Raw genomic sequence first — 15,988 nt, forward strand, 5'->3', positions numbered from 1 at the left:
AACCATTCTATGGCACAAGTCTTGTATATGGTTTATTCTTTTTTCTCAGCCCTCACCTTTGCAGCCTTCCTATTCAAGGTTATTGAAGTAACACATATGTTTCTGAAACAGATGTAAAAGAAACAAAAGCCAAAAATTTCCATAGAATTATCTTAGGAGATGGCAGTAAATATCAGGTGCTTAAAGAGATGTTATATGATTTCATATATCAGAATATTGCCTGTGTGATGGTGATGTCAATGTTCATTACATTACAAATCTGGTATAAATAACACAGAAAAAAAAGTCAAGGTAATTTTTTTTTTTAATAAGAGAAAATTTGTACACTTACATTACATTTCTGCAAACATTTGTATGCAAACACAGTCATCCTGTGATGCATTCCAATATCAGATAACTGTTTTATCTTCACATTAAAAATATGAAAATATAATATAAACATATAAAAACATTTGGCAACAAAGTCTGTGTAATACAAAGGATGCCTGAAACCTGTGTTTTGGGATTACAGGCTCGCTTTTAAAATCTTGTTTGTGCTTTTGCAACACTTAATATTTTCTGAAGAGAAAATGGAACACGAAACAATATTTCAGAATGCACAGCAGGTTCTCTTCTTACTTTCATTTAGAGTCACAACATCTAAGTCATATAATACACAGGATTTCTGTAAAACAAACATAAGCAAACAATTAAGATAACTAGAATACAACAGTTGAAAAGCCTGCTTTTTCACGTATTTTAATGTAAAATATTTGGTAAAGTCACTAGATATATTTGTCTTTGAATATTTAATTATAAGATTGCAGTTTTCTAACAAATTAAATGGAAACTGAAGCCCATGCAAGTCCCGGTTTGGCATCTTTACATTCTTTAGCTGCCTCAAACATCTCTCCTAACTCTGAAGGTGATAGATGATAGAAAGTGTCTTTTGAGGAGACACTACAAACCATGCTATCCTGAAAATCTTTTCTCACATGAACTGTTTATAAGTGCCCATTCTCCTGTTGACTACACCAATTTTCAGTAGTTTCAGTTAAGTGCATTAATCCTTGAAGTATTGAGCACGGGGTGCAAAAGCCCAGTTGAAAGGAACAGGAAAATACAGAGTATCAGTACCCACTCAAAAAAGGCACAGGCTATTAACTGTTAGAAAGGGCTTTACCTTGTTTTGTGAAATTCACTAAAATTCTCTGTTTTCTTGCCTCTATTTAATAACCACAAATACCTCCAAATGGAAACAGTTCAGTTTTTATCATGATAAACTATCAAAATAGCACTCCACCCTTGTAAAACATTTATGTACTGATTGCAAAAGCAGATTACAACAAAAATAAAAATCATCAAAACCAGGACTCTTCCTTTCAGCAATGAACTCGACTAGATAATTAGTGTTGACCAGAGAAACAATCAAACCCAGTTGTGCAATACAGTACAAATACATGTCGCAATCCTGTACTCTGAAACTGTAACACTGAACCCCGAACAAGGGCACAAAGACATAGAGAATATTGTCACATGCCAAGGAAACAAAAAGTCCTAACTTCTCTACTTGCCATTCTCCTGCCTGTGTCTTGGAAGGTTTACCAAGTATGTAATGATACACAGAGAAGTAAGTGCAACCACTGGATTCACCACATTCATCTCAACCCAAACCCAACAGCCATAAACAACAATTTCTGACAATAAAGAAAAGCTTCCAGAAACAACAGCTAAGATGGAATTCATGAAATTCAAAGCACAAGAAAAAAGAAAGGAAAAGGGAAAAAAGTCATCATGAACAATGCTAATCACGATTCAGAACTGAAAACTTACACATACAATGTCACAGGGTAGTTGAACATTGACTACATCCAGAAGGATTCATCTAAAATTACTCAGGTGAATCAGAATGAGGGCAAAATAAAAAGTTCCCCTAAGCTACAAATAAGCCTGATGCCTTTTTGGCTGGGCATACTTCTCGCTGCCTAAAATTCTGGAGTGGACGCATGAAATTTGTTTCCTTTTTCCTTCTGCAGCCATAGTTTCAGCTCTTCCAGAGTGCTGGCTGCCCTGGGCCAGGGCCGTCCCCACGAAGAGAACGGCTAAGCTTGATCCTCCCTGGGGCTGCAGAGACCCAGGGATGCTTCCACAGTGCAAGGTGCTGGGAGAAAAGATGAACCTGGGAAGGCATCAGAAGTCATGGACAAAGGCAGGAGCTGAGGGCAGAAAATGTATTGTAGAGTCTAAACCTCAGGACGGATGCCGAAGCTGTCGTCAGTAAATTATTAGCAAATATTGTTCTGAATGTAGGGTACTATAAGACTGTGACTTACTGATTTTAGGAATTTCTTGTCATTAGTCAAATAATGAAGAAACACAGCATGTGCAGTTTTACTTGTTTTTTGTTTGTTTGTTTGGGTTTTTAAAATTATTTTTATTTTTTGAGTGATAAGGACCAAGAGACATAACATTTTTATTACCCTTGAGAATTCACACAAATACCAACACACTGATATATAACTTCTGATAAGTTTTAACTTTTTGCACAGTTGCGTAAGGTACTCAAGTAAAGGCATTAGCCATTAACATTTGTATTAACATTAGGCAGAGACAATATTTGACAGTCTGCAAGCATAGACAGTAAATATAAAGTATGAAGACCTTTTTGAAAGAGGGAGCAAGGCAGAATCCAAAGTACACAAACATAACCTTGCCATCTCAAGGAACAAGATACCATGCTGGTTTACAGATAAGATTCTGAAGGGAAAACTTTGGAAGAAAATGGTACAGTAAGAAGTTTAAATTCACTCATTTGAGACCAAGAAATAACATTAAGCACTGATTATTGTGGACATAAACTAAAAATGTTTTGTCTCACTCATGCTTTTTCCTGAGAAAACAAAATCAGTTTAAGTAGCTTAAAAGAGTTCTAGAAAAATCCCTGTTTGAACAGTTTCAGAATTCAGATTTCACTTACTTAACTTTAGAGGAAACAGGTAATTCAAGATGTTGCAGGCTATACTTCAGGATCAAACTTCATGCTTTCAGTGAAAGGGGAGAAACTTTCATGTTCCTTAAACATTGAAGATGCTTATTTGCAAATATTTTACTACTTAATAGTACTTCTGGGTGGCAAGTAAGCTGTTCATGTATCCTTAGCACAGATCCTCAGTACTGTAAGTAATTAAGAATGGTGGAGCATAATGATAATGCAATGGTTCTTATAATCTGTAAGATCATTATCTGATAGTTTATCAACAGACTAGCCAGCACAGAAAGACAAGAACCACCACTCTACAAACAAAGAAGAGCCATTTTGAAATCCATTTTGAAATTTTAAAATGTAAAAGTTGAGGATTCTTAATCACTTCAGTTTGGTAAGACTGGTAAGATTGTTCCATACAGGATCTTTGTGAAGCAAATGAGGGCATGGGATTCATTTAAGCAAATGTGCTGTACAGATTTTAACAGTCCACATTCATAATCTAAAGAGATATGAGGAGTCCTGCATAAAGCTCTGAAGCAACGATCAGATTTGGGCAATCCCCAGGTAGTGTTCAACTTCAGCCAAGCCTTGGAAGAGGTGGGGCACCCCCTCTCCTGAAATTACAGCAGGGAGTTATGCAAATCTCTCCCACCTCTGGGAACAAGGCAGGCAGCATTCCTCCTCCAGGGCTCCATGAACACTAACACTTCCAGCTCACATTTCAGCTCAGCCTGTTGTAACTCACTGCCTGACAAGTCAGCCAACAAACAGAAATGAGATGCAAAAAGATGAGAAGAACCAAAATGGTACCAAGAAGCTTGAGTTTCCACTTTGGCATCTTGAGCAAAGTGGGGTTTTGAAAATACCTCCACAGACAGAGATGCCACTCCACCCTGCAGTGATTTTAGTAAGATGTTGAAACTTCCTGCTATCAAATACTAGTTTTTCCTGTTAAATAGCACACCAGACATGTCTCACCTAACAAAGAGGCATCTGTTCAAGCCAGTTTTACACTTCCTGCTGTCTCCCCTCCCGGCTGTCTCTCCTCCCCAGCTCTAAGCAGAGTTTGTATCATTGGCGTACAACAGACACCTAGACACAGGAATTGTGATGAGATGGCTAATATTCCATTTTTTTTTTTTTTTTAATCAGGGAAAGAAAGCTAAGGTGGTATACAAAGGGAAATGTAACAAAAAGAAAAGATGAACTCTTTGAAAGGCTTCTAATGGAGTAAATCTGTAAATCTTAATGAAGATCAGCTGACCATTCCTTGCTGCAAAAACTGCTCAGATCAACTGTGCCATACAAAGTCAGATGATTCACTTACTGAAGCATCAGTTCTCGGTATTTTGATACTGGTTTAGTTATTTCAGAGGTGAGGCTCACTGTGGGTTTAGAAGAATGACAGGATTTTACTCTATCAAGTCCCCAGTCGAAGTCAGGCTTGGAGTGCTTGCTGAAAAACTAGCAGCTTTGGAGAAACAAGTAGAAGGAACTGTAACGGAGGTTCCTATTATTTATACATTCTTTAAATTTTGAGGATTTTTATTCTAATGACAGAATGATCCTCCTTAATCACTGTAATCATTTTGTTTATATTTAACAATGATAGCTGACAAAGACTGACAAACCATGGCAGAGAACTTGATGCAACCAAGTCCATGTCACTTTTGTTCCTGAACTGCCAGTAGAGGAAGCTCAGTCATGAACAGTCCTGATGCTTTCCGTGCATTCCCTATATTCTGTAATTCAAACTACTTGTTCAAAATGCAAGACAGTCTTCCCACAACAGCAATGGGCAGGACATGGCACAAGCAGTACTAAGCATGAGCTAAGGATATATTAACAGGGAAGGCAATCTCTGTGGGAATAGGGACAGGAGTAGGATCTAACTGCTGCTGAATACGTTCCTCAAGAAATGTTGATGAAGACCTTGCTCCCAAAACCTGCTATTCCATCATGTCTAAAACATCTAACCCACTGGCAAAGTTTGGGGCTCTATCTCCCTCTTCTGTTAATACCAGGTAGACTGTAACAATGTTATACTGCAATTAGTTATTTCACAAACTTGAGAAGACAGCCGTGGTCCTCCTGTAAGGTTCCTCAACCCTACAAATCATCTAGGTAAGGTTTAGTATAGTTGCACATCAACAACCTTATTTAAGAGAGCAATACATCTTCAAAACCAAGATCCTGCAGAAGCAGTAACTGCCAGAAGTGAGACAAGTCTGTAACATTCTTTTGGTCTCCTGGAGTTCAATTTATTTAATTTGAATCCCATGAAATAGGCTGATATGTGGAACTCCCTATAATCAAGGAAAAAAGAAAGGCACCTCCAGAACAAAATTTTATCCTAAAAAGACTCATCTCTTTCCATTGTATAGAGATGATTCCAGACAACCAGACCAGTCATGCAAATTTTAGCTGGCTAAGGTTGCACATCAAGATGAATCTCATCCTGTACATTCAGACATTGTGATTAAGTTTTGATTTACATAACCTAATTATATGGTACTGTTTCCAGAAGAATATCTAGCTCATTCAATGTCCAGAACAGACTTTTTTTTTTTTAATTAAATAAGATAGTGTACTTAAATTATGCCTTACATTGCAACAACACTAAGTGAGTTGGTACCATTTATCCTCTTTGCTTTAATCTCTGTACCTTGGTTCCCAAGTGTGCAAAGCTGAATATACTACCTAATGTTACTAAGAAGGTTATGGAGATAAAAATCTAAAATAGATCTAAAGTACAGCATTACAAGCATTATGAAAACCCCCTCGAAGGAATTAATATTCTGTGGTCAGTACAAGATAAATAAAGGGCAAACAAAGCCTGGGGCTCCATGCATGACTGAGGATAATAAAGAAACACTGAGTATGCACTGCTGGAGACACAGGGATCTTTTAGACAAACTAACAATTCCATGAACCTCAGCAATAATGAAATCCGATTTCCTATGGATTTGGGTCTTGATGTGAATTAAATTTGATATCTGTGATGCAAGTTCCAGCTGGAATGGCTGGTTGAAGCATTTTTCAGTCTCTCTATAGAGTGGTCTCTGTCCAACACTGTATGACCTCATGCTGGAGACTTTCCTTTTGCAGAGTACTCTCCCTCTCACCTTATTTTCAAGAACTCCTCAGGAGCTTAATTATCTTTTAATTTGACCTGTCAAATTTGTTTAAAATCAGCTAACAAGTTACAAAGGTACTCTAGGAGCAAAGGCATGGGACACAGTGTAATTTCAAAAATCTGTTGCCATAGGAAAGAAAGGTAAAGAAACAAAAGAAGGGCAGAATTGAGGCCTGCTATTTCAGAATGTTCATCTCAAATGGCATCCAGCTGTTAAACATTAAATGTTGCTCTCAACAGCACAGGGCAAGGTCTTAAGTGGATTTTCACTGTTCTCTACTCAGCAGATATATGTTTATTTAATATGATTAAAATAATCTTAGTAGTCGGTTTGGGAGATAGGCAGAACTTAAGTTTTAGTTAAGTTTTATGGCAGTCTTCAGAAAAAGGTGAAAACTTCATTCTTTTTTTCCTTTTTTTTTTTTTAATACAGTTCCCTCCCTGCTCCTATTTTAGAAAAATACCAACAACCACCCACAAAAATACATAAATACAAAGGTTTGTAATATTTCTTTTTAAAGCTAGTTGAGAAAAGTACTGCTTGTCAGCCATGACACCAAACAACACAAAAATGCAAATGCTAACTGCATTCTGGGAGGTATTTTTTTGGTTTTGGTTGTTTCTTGAGGACTGACTCGCAAGTACAAATAGTTCACTGGCAACCAGAAGCACTGTCAAAGAACAGCTGTCATCTATTACTGAACAGGTTTAGGCATATCTGAGACTTGTAAGAATTGTGAATAAATAAAATACTGTTGTTATTTGTCAACATGTCTAAGCAATATTCTGGAATAATCTGTCATTAACACCTATTTCCACTGCAGTCTTTCAAATACAATCAAATCAGCTATTATTGCCCTTCTCCAAAAATTCATCAGTCAGAGAAGTTAAAATTAAAGTACTGCATTCAGTTACTATTAACTGATTGGTTTGAACATTGTGAGTTCTCAGAAATATGGCATGACTCCTTAGCTGTTACCAATGTAAACTCTCAAATAACATCTGATGGTTTTAGTGAGACTACCCATGTAAATTAGAGCTGTAGTGAGCCTAAATTATGAGCCTAAGCATAGAATGGCTGAGATGGTACCTGAAACGTCAAGCAGTACTTTAGTTATCTGAATTGCTGGGATACAAAAGTCTTTTCTCTCCCTTAAACTCACTACAAGAAAAACTACAAATGAAGAGATAGGAAAATGCAGCACAAAATAGTGACAGTACAAACCTGCCTTTTGTTTTATCTTGTTTTGCTTTGTTTAAATGTCTGACACATTTTAATATGGTTTTTTTCACCCCAGTCCTCCACTGAACAACAGCTTGTTCTAAATTTCAAAAGAATCAAGACACTTAGTACTTCTGTATGAGCTCTATAACTCTGGACATTGATCTTCACCATCTACAGAGGTGTTTTCTGTACATTTAGTTAATAAAGAAATGCCTGTAGTAAATGGTAGGCAACAGTGTATATAAAAAAATCCTAGATTTCCTCAGATTAATACAATCTACTGCAATGTATCTGAAAATGGTCTGCTGCCTGTCAGCCTGCCTTGACCATTTATCTTACCTCTGAATGACCTTCACATACTTCCCAAAAGCATGGCCATAATAGACTTTTCTAGGAAGTTCCTTAAAATGAGTTTCCTCTGTGGGACTGGTAAAGCAATGACAGGCTTCCACTGAAGCATCTCATCAGTCTGGGAGAGGTGGTCCTACTGCAGAACCACGGGAAGCCTGATACCATCAGACATAGGTGTCTTGGGCCAAAACACTATGCAAAGCTGTATCTCCTTTTTACAATCAGCAAGTACATATTCCACCACTACAGAATGGATATATGACTAAAATGATCTCAGACTGGCACCTATCATGTCATTTTTCACAGCTACTAGTCACACTTCCCACTGCATTTTCCCTTCTCCAAAATTTCATCAGTTAGAGGAAGTTAAAATTCAAGTACTACATTCAGATTTCACAGTTTTGTGAACAGGCAAATTATTTTGTCGAACCTGAAAACCATGATGAAACTCTATGGTAGATCTTTTTTTTTTTTTTACTGCTAACTCTCTTATCAGGCCATGGAAAAACCAATCGGGCTAAAGGAGTCCTTGTTTAAACCAGCAAATCCATTTCACTAAAAATGGCAAATTATACACCAAAGTAATGGTATGTGATGCCCCATCAGGATTCCAAACATTTCTAGCTAAGGTGAAGTGTTACTACAGACAAACTCGACAAATTCTCATGAGTATATTTCCCAAACATATGCAAGCAGAGCACACACCTGTTCAAAGCAGTTCTAATTAAAACCATGCAGCAGTATAACATTTTCAACATGGACTGAATTTGTTTGCCATGTCCACACTAAAAATCGCATAAATTTTCATGAAGATGAGTAGGAATACTGAAGTTCCACTTACACTAAAGTAAGTGCAGGCAATTTAAATGTTAGAAATAACCAAGCGCCATTTCTGCACACTGAGAGAATTCTTAGATCTTACCCAAATGCACTGTGCAGAAATGCTCACTTCGCACATATTTGTTTTTGCAGTAATTATGATCATAGCTATTGTTTTGTATTTACAAGCTTCATACTAACATATCAATATATTCTCCATTTACAGCAATGTCTTCTCAATTTACAACAAAATCAGTTATCTTATTTGAGACTTTTTGTCCAACTATTCAAGGACTTGTTCTATCATCCTGTTCTAAACAATATTTGACCATCAAGTTGCTGTGCTTCATTTTCATGCTAAAGTAATCTAAAGATTTTTTTTTTCTTCTTTTTTCTCCCCCAAAATAACCAACTACAGCTTGTGTTATATAATACAACAGGACCTTGACTTAGAAGCAGTCCAACCCAGAGCTATTATTCTGACCATCCCCTATGGCTACTTAATCAAAACACTGCAACTTGTGACTTTGTCAGTAATTTTGCTCATTTATCTTTATTATGACTTCAAAAGTATTCAGAATGGAAGGTTAGTTTTGTATAACTAATATTGGTGATGAATGGCGATGATAATGCATTGCATGAAGAACATCTATTAATGTCTAAAATAATATTCTACTGTCTAAAAATAAATTACAATGCAAAACATTTTCAGAGCTAATGAACAATAATTCAGTCTTACAAAAGTATTGCAACTCCAAGAAATAAGGACTTTTTAGCCAATGCACTTGAGTTAGTTAGAGATGCTGACTCTGACAGCTACAATATTGATTCCACTACTAATTAACTCAAATCTTTAGGTCACCATAACTTCAAAAGCACTAGTGTAAATCAGCCAAACAAACAGCTATGAACCTTGTATAAAACATTTGACTGCTGAACATAAAAGGTCCACTGATTACATCAGCATACAGCATCTTCACTGTGTGCACATTCTGCAGAAACCTAGAGGAAAAGGGAATCATGCTGGCACAGAAGTGGAACTACTCTGGAGCTGTTAACCACTCCCTTACAGAAAAGCATGGGAAAGAAAGACACAAAAGCAGTTGTCCTGAATTTTCATTTTCTCTCTGAACTGTATTTTACCTGCTCCCCTCTATTGTTTTTCTCTTCTCCCACAATTCTTTCCTCCCACATTCCTCCACTGTATACCTGCAACTATATTAACTCCATAATATAAAAAAAAAAGCACTAGCTGTGCTTTGCCAAGCCTGTTCTGTATTTACAACCTTGTTTACCCAATCTGTCAAGAAAAATCTCCCATTCTTTCTACTTACAAAAAAAGAAGCCTACCTTTTCCAGTATTTCCTTAGTCAAGAGTGAGAATGCATGCTCAATGTTCACATTATCTTTAGCACTGGTTTCAAAAAATGGTATTCCATATTCCCAAGCAATCTGAAAAACAAAGGCAGGCAATGGGATGAATAGTCTTCAGGAAAAAAAACACTTCCTAATACTAGTATCAAGAGAAATGGGAGTGTTCTGACTACTTCTAACATGCTATATAAACACTGATTAAATACATGTTAGCTCAGTAAAGTACTCTATATTCATCCTCAGAATGTTTCATTCTTCTTAAATTTTTTTCCATTTTCAAAACAGCTTTTTTAACCTATCTCTACTTGTAAATAACAACAATAAACTTCAGTGGGTCTGTTCTCAACGTTTTGATACATTTGGAAAACAAACTGTCTCCTAGGCAATTATTTAGAGAAAACTAATGGAGTGCCCACAGAAAGGTATAGATAAAAATGTGACAAAAACTGTAGGAAAAGAGACATGATGAAATATGAAAGAGATGTTCCTTTATGCCAGACAAAGAGAAGCACAGAAATAACAGGCAAGCAAAAAAAAGATACATCTGCAAAAAATATATTATGGTAATGGGCAAAGAGAAAATACTTATAAGGGCAGCATAGACTTTATATTAGTTGATTCTATTTAATTTACTTGTGTTCTCTCATTTCCAGTGTATTTCCCTTATTGATATCTTAGAGCTATGTTGGCATGAAGAAAGAAACCCAACACAACAAAAATAATAGTTTTTTAGAGTCCTAAACTTTTCCCAATTTATACAGTTAAATACATGGACAAAAAGAAAACACAGTTGCATCATTGCCTCCCAAGGGAGGGGGCCAAAGCGGGAATAAATATGCCAAAAATAGTGGAAGAGTCTATTTATTCCCATTGTAATGGATCCCTTCTTGGTACACATCTGGAGAAGATGATATCAGGCAAAGAAAATACCCTACTGCTTATAATGTATAGAAAATCCTGTTATTACTGAACAGTTAATGATTTATTTGGAAGGGTCTCCATTAGGATAAAAAGTCTAATGTTGGCAGTTCTGTTTGCTTTCAATGAGCTCCAGAAATAACAAATCAGTGCTTTACAAAGATTCCAAAATCAGGCACAAAGATACAGATAAAAGAATCAGACTTCATAAGTTTTAGTCAAAATATAACAAAGATTATACTAAAGGTAGGAAAAAAAAAGTGAGGTAATTGGTTTCCTTTCCAAAGTGATACAAGAAAATGTAATTCTGAAAATAAAGATGAGATCTAGACTGTTTCTTTAGACAGACTGCTTCATAAGGGATTCTGAAACTAGCTTACTGCTGTGAACTATTTTCAGTACTGCAGCAACTTGTTACAGAAAATTAAGATCATTTCGCTATTCATGAGCGTCAATACAAAACAATGATGCATAATGGTTCATAAAGAAAAATACGAGCAATAAAAAATACTGGGCTACTAAAGTAAACTGCTTAGCAGTTTCTAAAGTACACAGAAACTAATTAAACACTCCCTTTTCCTTGTATCACATACCAGATTTCTAGAGGGTTACCAACGTACAGACTCTGATGAACACAAACATTTTAGTCATGGAATCAGAGAAATCATTTTGAAAGGTAACCCCACTTGAAATGGGGTTAGCCATGGCTTTGTCTACCCAAGTCTTGAAATCCACCAATGATGGACATTCTCTAACCTTTATGGGACACTTTTCCATAGCTACATCACCCTTTTAGCGCAACTGGTTCTCCTCATCTCCAGCCTGAACCTCCCAAGCCAGGTCTTGTGTCTGCTGCCCCTTGGTTTATTGTCTCTCTCTGCTGAGAAGAGTCTTTTCTGTCATTTCTCTAGCTACACTTCAATTGCTGTAGACCAGTACCTGCTCCTTAGCCTCCTCTTTACCCACCTCCCCCAGTTCTCCTCATGGATTACTGCTACTGGGCCCCAAACACCTTTGTACCTGTATGCTGGACCATCTGCAGTTTCTCAACACCCTTCTTGAGATGGGAGAGCCAAAGCTGGGCACAATATTCCATGTAGCCTTGGCAGCACCAATTAAGGGGGGTAATAATCCCCCCAGATCTACTATCCACTATCCTTCCAATGTTACCCAGCATGCTTTTAAGCCATAAGGGAGCACCACTGACTTATATTCAAGCTGGTGTTCAGAGAAACTTGAGTCCTTTGCAGCAGTAAATTATGCCTGGGATTACTCCATCACAGGTGCAAATCTTTGCGCTTCATGAATTTAATGATGTTTCTGTTGGCCCAGTTCTGAAATTTATCAAGGTCCTACAGAATTGCTGTTCTCCCATTTGATCTGCCAATCACACCCCTTAATCTCATGCTACATGCAAATCTCCATCTATCATCAGCAAGATCACTGATGAAGACGTTGAACAACATGACTGAAGCAAGGCTGACTGACTATAGCTCCCTGAAGCCCCTTCCTTGCCTTTTTTAAAAGATTCGTGTCATGCCAGCATCTTTCTAGTCAAAAGGGATCTCTTCCAACCACCATGTTTTTTCAGAGTTGACTGACAGGTCTTTTGGCACAACTGGATGAACTTCATCACGTCTACGGATGCATCCAACTTTCCTAAACTGTCTCTAATCCAAAGCTTTCCCACTGCTGGCTGACCTGCTCCTTTCCAAACCATGCCAGTACCTGCAGAGGCCTAAGACAAACAGACCAAAAATAGACTTGCAAGCTCTATCTCTGAAGACCAATGCAAAAGAAAAATCAAATCAAAGCAAAGCAAAAAACTTCAGCCTTCTCTGTATCATATTACTACATTGTCTACTACATCTATCAATACACCTGTATTTTTCTCTATATGTGCACAATATTGGTCAAAGAAGATTAATGTATGCATAATTTCAATTCACCCTGCATAGCAGTAAGTTCTGTGGCAAGCAAGTCTTCTAAAAATGTAACTAGATGGAAAAAACCCTACCAGTCCAGTGTTAAAGCAGTTGGAAACATGAACACAGATCTGGCTACTCCTTCTCCATAAAGAAACTGGAAAGGCACATTCAAAGAACTACTTTTTTTCTCCTTTAGGAGTATCTTGAGTAGATCCATAAATAAAATATCTAAAGACATTTACAAATCTATCAGAATTATACTACTGGGTAATTTTATTTTATAATATCCTTGAGAACAGTTTGGAGAGCCAGTGTTACAGTAACAAAATAAGTAATGCTAATACCGCTTCCAAGATGAAATTTAATTCCAATTGTTCCTTTAACTCAAAATATACTACTTCCCGGCAAAGGCCTGCTATGATTTCTTAGTGTTGAATCAGAGAGATGTGGCTGAAATATTCCTAGAGCTGTGCAGAATATTTTTTTTAAATTTGTATTGTACGTGTAAAATCAGCTTCGAAGTTATAAATCAGCTTCAGCTATGAAGACAGCAAAAGCAAAAAAAAAAAAGGGTAGAAAATTTTACTTGACTTTTTCTGTTAGAAAGATTTGATAGGAAAAAAACTACCACATTCTACCAAGTCATATAATCTTTTATTTTTCAGTGAAAAAGAAAAATATATCTGAGGGGGTGAACGGAGGAGCCCAAGAACCTTGAGTTAACACTTTTGTCAAACTGAATAAGAAGCAATTAATACAAGAAAATTATACTTGATAATGTTAAAATTAAATATATCAATTTCTGAGTGATTGAAATTACATAATTACAAAAGAGAGTAACTAAAAAATTCACAGCATTAAATTAGTCTAGGAAGTGACATACAACATAGATGATAAGATTCCCAGGGAACCTAGGGGCTTCTCTGCAAGAGACTGAGCAGAACAATACTTACAGCTCATACTCTCACGGTAATATGAAATACCTAAGTGTGAATTTTTATGTGTCAATCTTAGTATCAAACTGTTTTCCCCTCTTAATATGGATATTTTCTTATTTGGAGCGAGAGGAAAATTACTAGCTCTCTCCCCGCTAATGGACTATTTCTCCAGTCAGATGCTTTAGCACTTGTAAATCATATTAAAAGAAGAAATAGTATAACTGAAGAGTTGCCTTGCCTAAAAACACAGGGGAAATCTAGCAAATACACTCACTGGAGAGGAGGTAATTATTTGTTTCTGAAAAAAATACATTATTAAGAGAAATTTTGATTGCATGGTTAAGAACACAGAAGTCAGAAAATGTCACACCTAATACCACATGCAAAACCCTACTACTGCCCTCTTGTGCACATGCATCCAGTGATTCTTTAGATTTCTGACAGTACATTCTTTGTATGAGAGTACATATGTGTTTTTCAGCAACCTTATCCCTTGTAAACAGTTATGGTAAATTAACATTGAAAGCACCTTCCATACAAACAATGAACTTGCAAGATTGTAATGCTGTCAAAAAGGTGATGTTATTTTTTTAAAGTTCCCTAATCTGGGCTTATATAATTGGCAAGATATCATCAGTGTGTTTTTCTTTGGACATCCTGCCTGACTCACCATGCCTGAAAGCATAAAAAGGAGGGCTAATTCCAAGTTCCAGGCAACAGATGCATACAGTATGCAGTAGCAAAATTAACTGGTATATAGGCCATGCTCTCCTGCAATATTTAGTTATTATCAAAATTTCTTCTGTCATAGCATGGCTTCTGAATTTCCTCACTGGTTCTCAGTGAGAATAAATTGTCACTGCCTTTAAAACAGCACTCCCCACTTAATAACAGTTCTTCCCCTAACCATGGTCAGCAGGTATAAACTATACTGTAGTCTCAGCCGTACCACACACACACAGTTAGGTCTAGGGGAGCTGGATGTTCAGTACCTGTCCAGTCTTATTTAGGGCTATTCATAGACAATGCAGATCACTTTGCATAGGCTGTCAGAACAGTTCCTTATAGTCAGATTTTAGCAAAAAGATTATTGATGGGTGGTACCAGAAAAATTATGCAGAATGTATTACATTTTAGTATTCCGTATTACAACAGTATTCTGAAAATGTAGACTCTATATTAAAGATTTCTATTGTGGCACCTAAAACTTTTAAAGTGCATTCGAACTTTTAAAAGTGTATTCTAAAGAGACCATCTAGGAATTACTTAATGTGTTTCTACTCGTATGTTAAAAAAGCCCCCAACACTCCAGGACTCCTCAAGTGTTCTTCTGGAGCAATCCCTAGTAGAATTTTTGGGATTTAGGAGCTTTTCACCATTTCCAGTTTAACAGCTCACAGCGACATACTAAGATACTCAGGAGAGCCCAAAGAAAGTATCAATGATACCTTTTCTCCTTTCTGTTTTGGAACTACACGTTCTGACTCCTTATCACACTTGTTGCCCAACAGTATTACGTCCACTTCATCACCTGCTTTCTAAAAGAGAACCAGCATTAAGAAATGTCAAGTAAGAAAAAAGCAAACAACAAAAGTCCTTCACCTTCAGCTCACACAAACTCTCAGCACTTCACTTCCTTGAAAGTAAAGGCTAAATTCTGTCCTGACCTTCATATGTGGAAGTATTTTCCATCAGTTACTGGGATTAGGAGTGAAATAGCAAGATTGCAAAGAGCAGAAAAAAGCTACTTAGAAGTGCCATGTATAATTTCCAACCCCTTTCATAAGAAATAAAGTATATGGTGCATGGGCACCATCTTCTGATGAGTGCTCCATCTTGAGGCTTTAAAGTGAGTGGAAATGCCCTGAATTCACAGACACTTCCCTCCCTAAAGTAATAGATCCATGGATTAGCATATGACTCCGGTCTACATCTGGCACTCACAAGTAAAAAGGAAGGAATTTGCTGCACCTGAAAGAGCACCTCTCTGTACTTCACTTTTGCAGATAGACAGTAAAATTACATTCAAAGTGTTCAAACTCAACATAAAAGTCTGATTATTCCAAGATACTAGGAAGAAGGCAATAGATTTTTAATGAAGTAAAATTTAAAAACCTCATTGATCCCAAAAGGAAGAAAAATCTACCTTTTTGACCTTGTCTCCATCCTTCATTCCTCTAATCCACTCACATGCATGATGACTGTGAAAAGCACTGGGTTCTTTACATCAGTGTTATTTTAAGATAAGCTATTGTAACTATGCATGACTGGAATAATGACAAGGAAAGGGAACAGTTCTGCAAAAGAATGTGGAATTTGAAAACTGACATTTGT

At 36.8% G+C, this 15,988-nt stretch overlaps 1 protein-coding gene across 2 annotated transcripts in view; it reads right to left on the reverse strand.

The window, feature by feature from the left end:
• Positions 1 to 286: 286 nt before the first annotated feature.
• The window catches only part of LOC113945064 (ras-related protein Rab-10-like), a 29,629-nt gene continuing 13,927 nt past the window's right edge, over positions 287 to 15,988 (reverse strand). Inside the window, exons 4-6 of one of the 2 annotated variants that reach the window (XM_027638908.1) lie at positions 15,103 to 15,192; positions 9,847 to 9,948; positions 287 to 664 (exon numbers count right to left, since the gene is read on the reverse strand). In XM_027638908.1, the coding sequence (XP_027494709.1) occupies positions 590 to 664; positions 9,847 to 9,948; positions 15,103 to 15,192 (267 nt within the window). In that variant the 3' untranslated portion in view covers positions 287 to 589. The remainder of the gene's footprint in view (positions 665 to 9,846; positions 9,949 to 15,102; positions 15,193 to 15,988) is intronic. The other variant, XM_027638909.1, reaches the window with a different exon arrangement.

This window comes from Corapipo altera, unplaced genomic scaffold (genome assembly GCF_003945725.1).
Source record: "Corapipo altera isolate COAL_440 unplaced genomic scaffold, ASM394572v1 49, whole genome shotgun sequence".
In the NCBI taxonomy this organism is placed as follows: Eukaryota; Metazoa; Chordata; class Aves; order Passeriformes; family Pipridae; genus Corapipo; species Corapipo altera.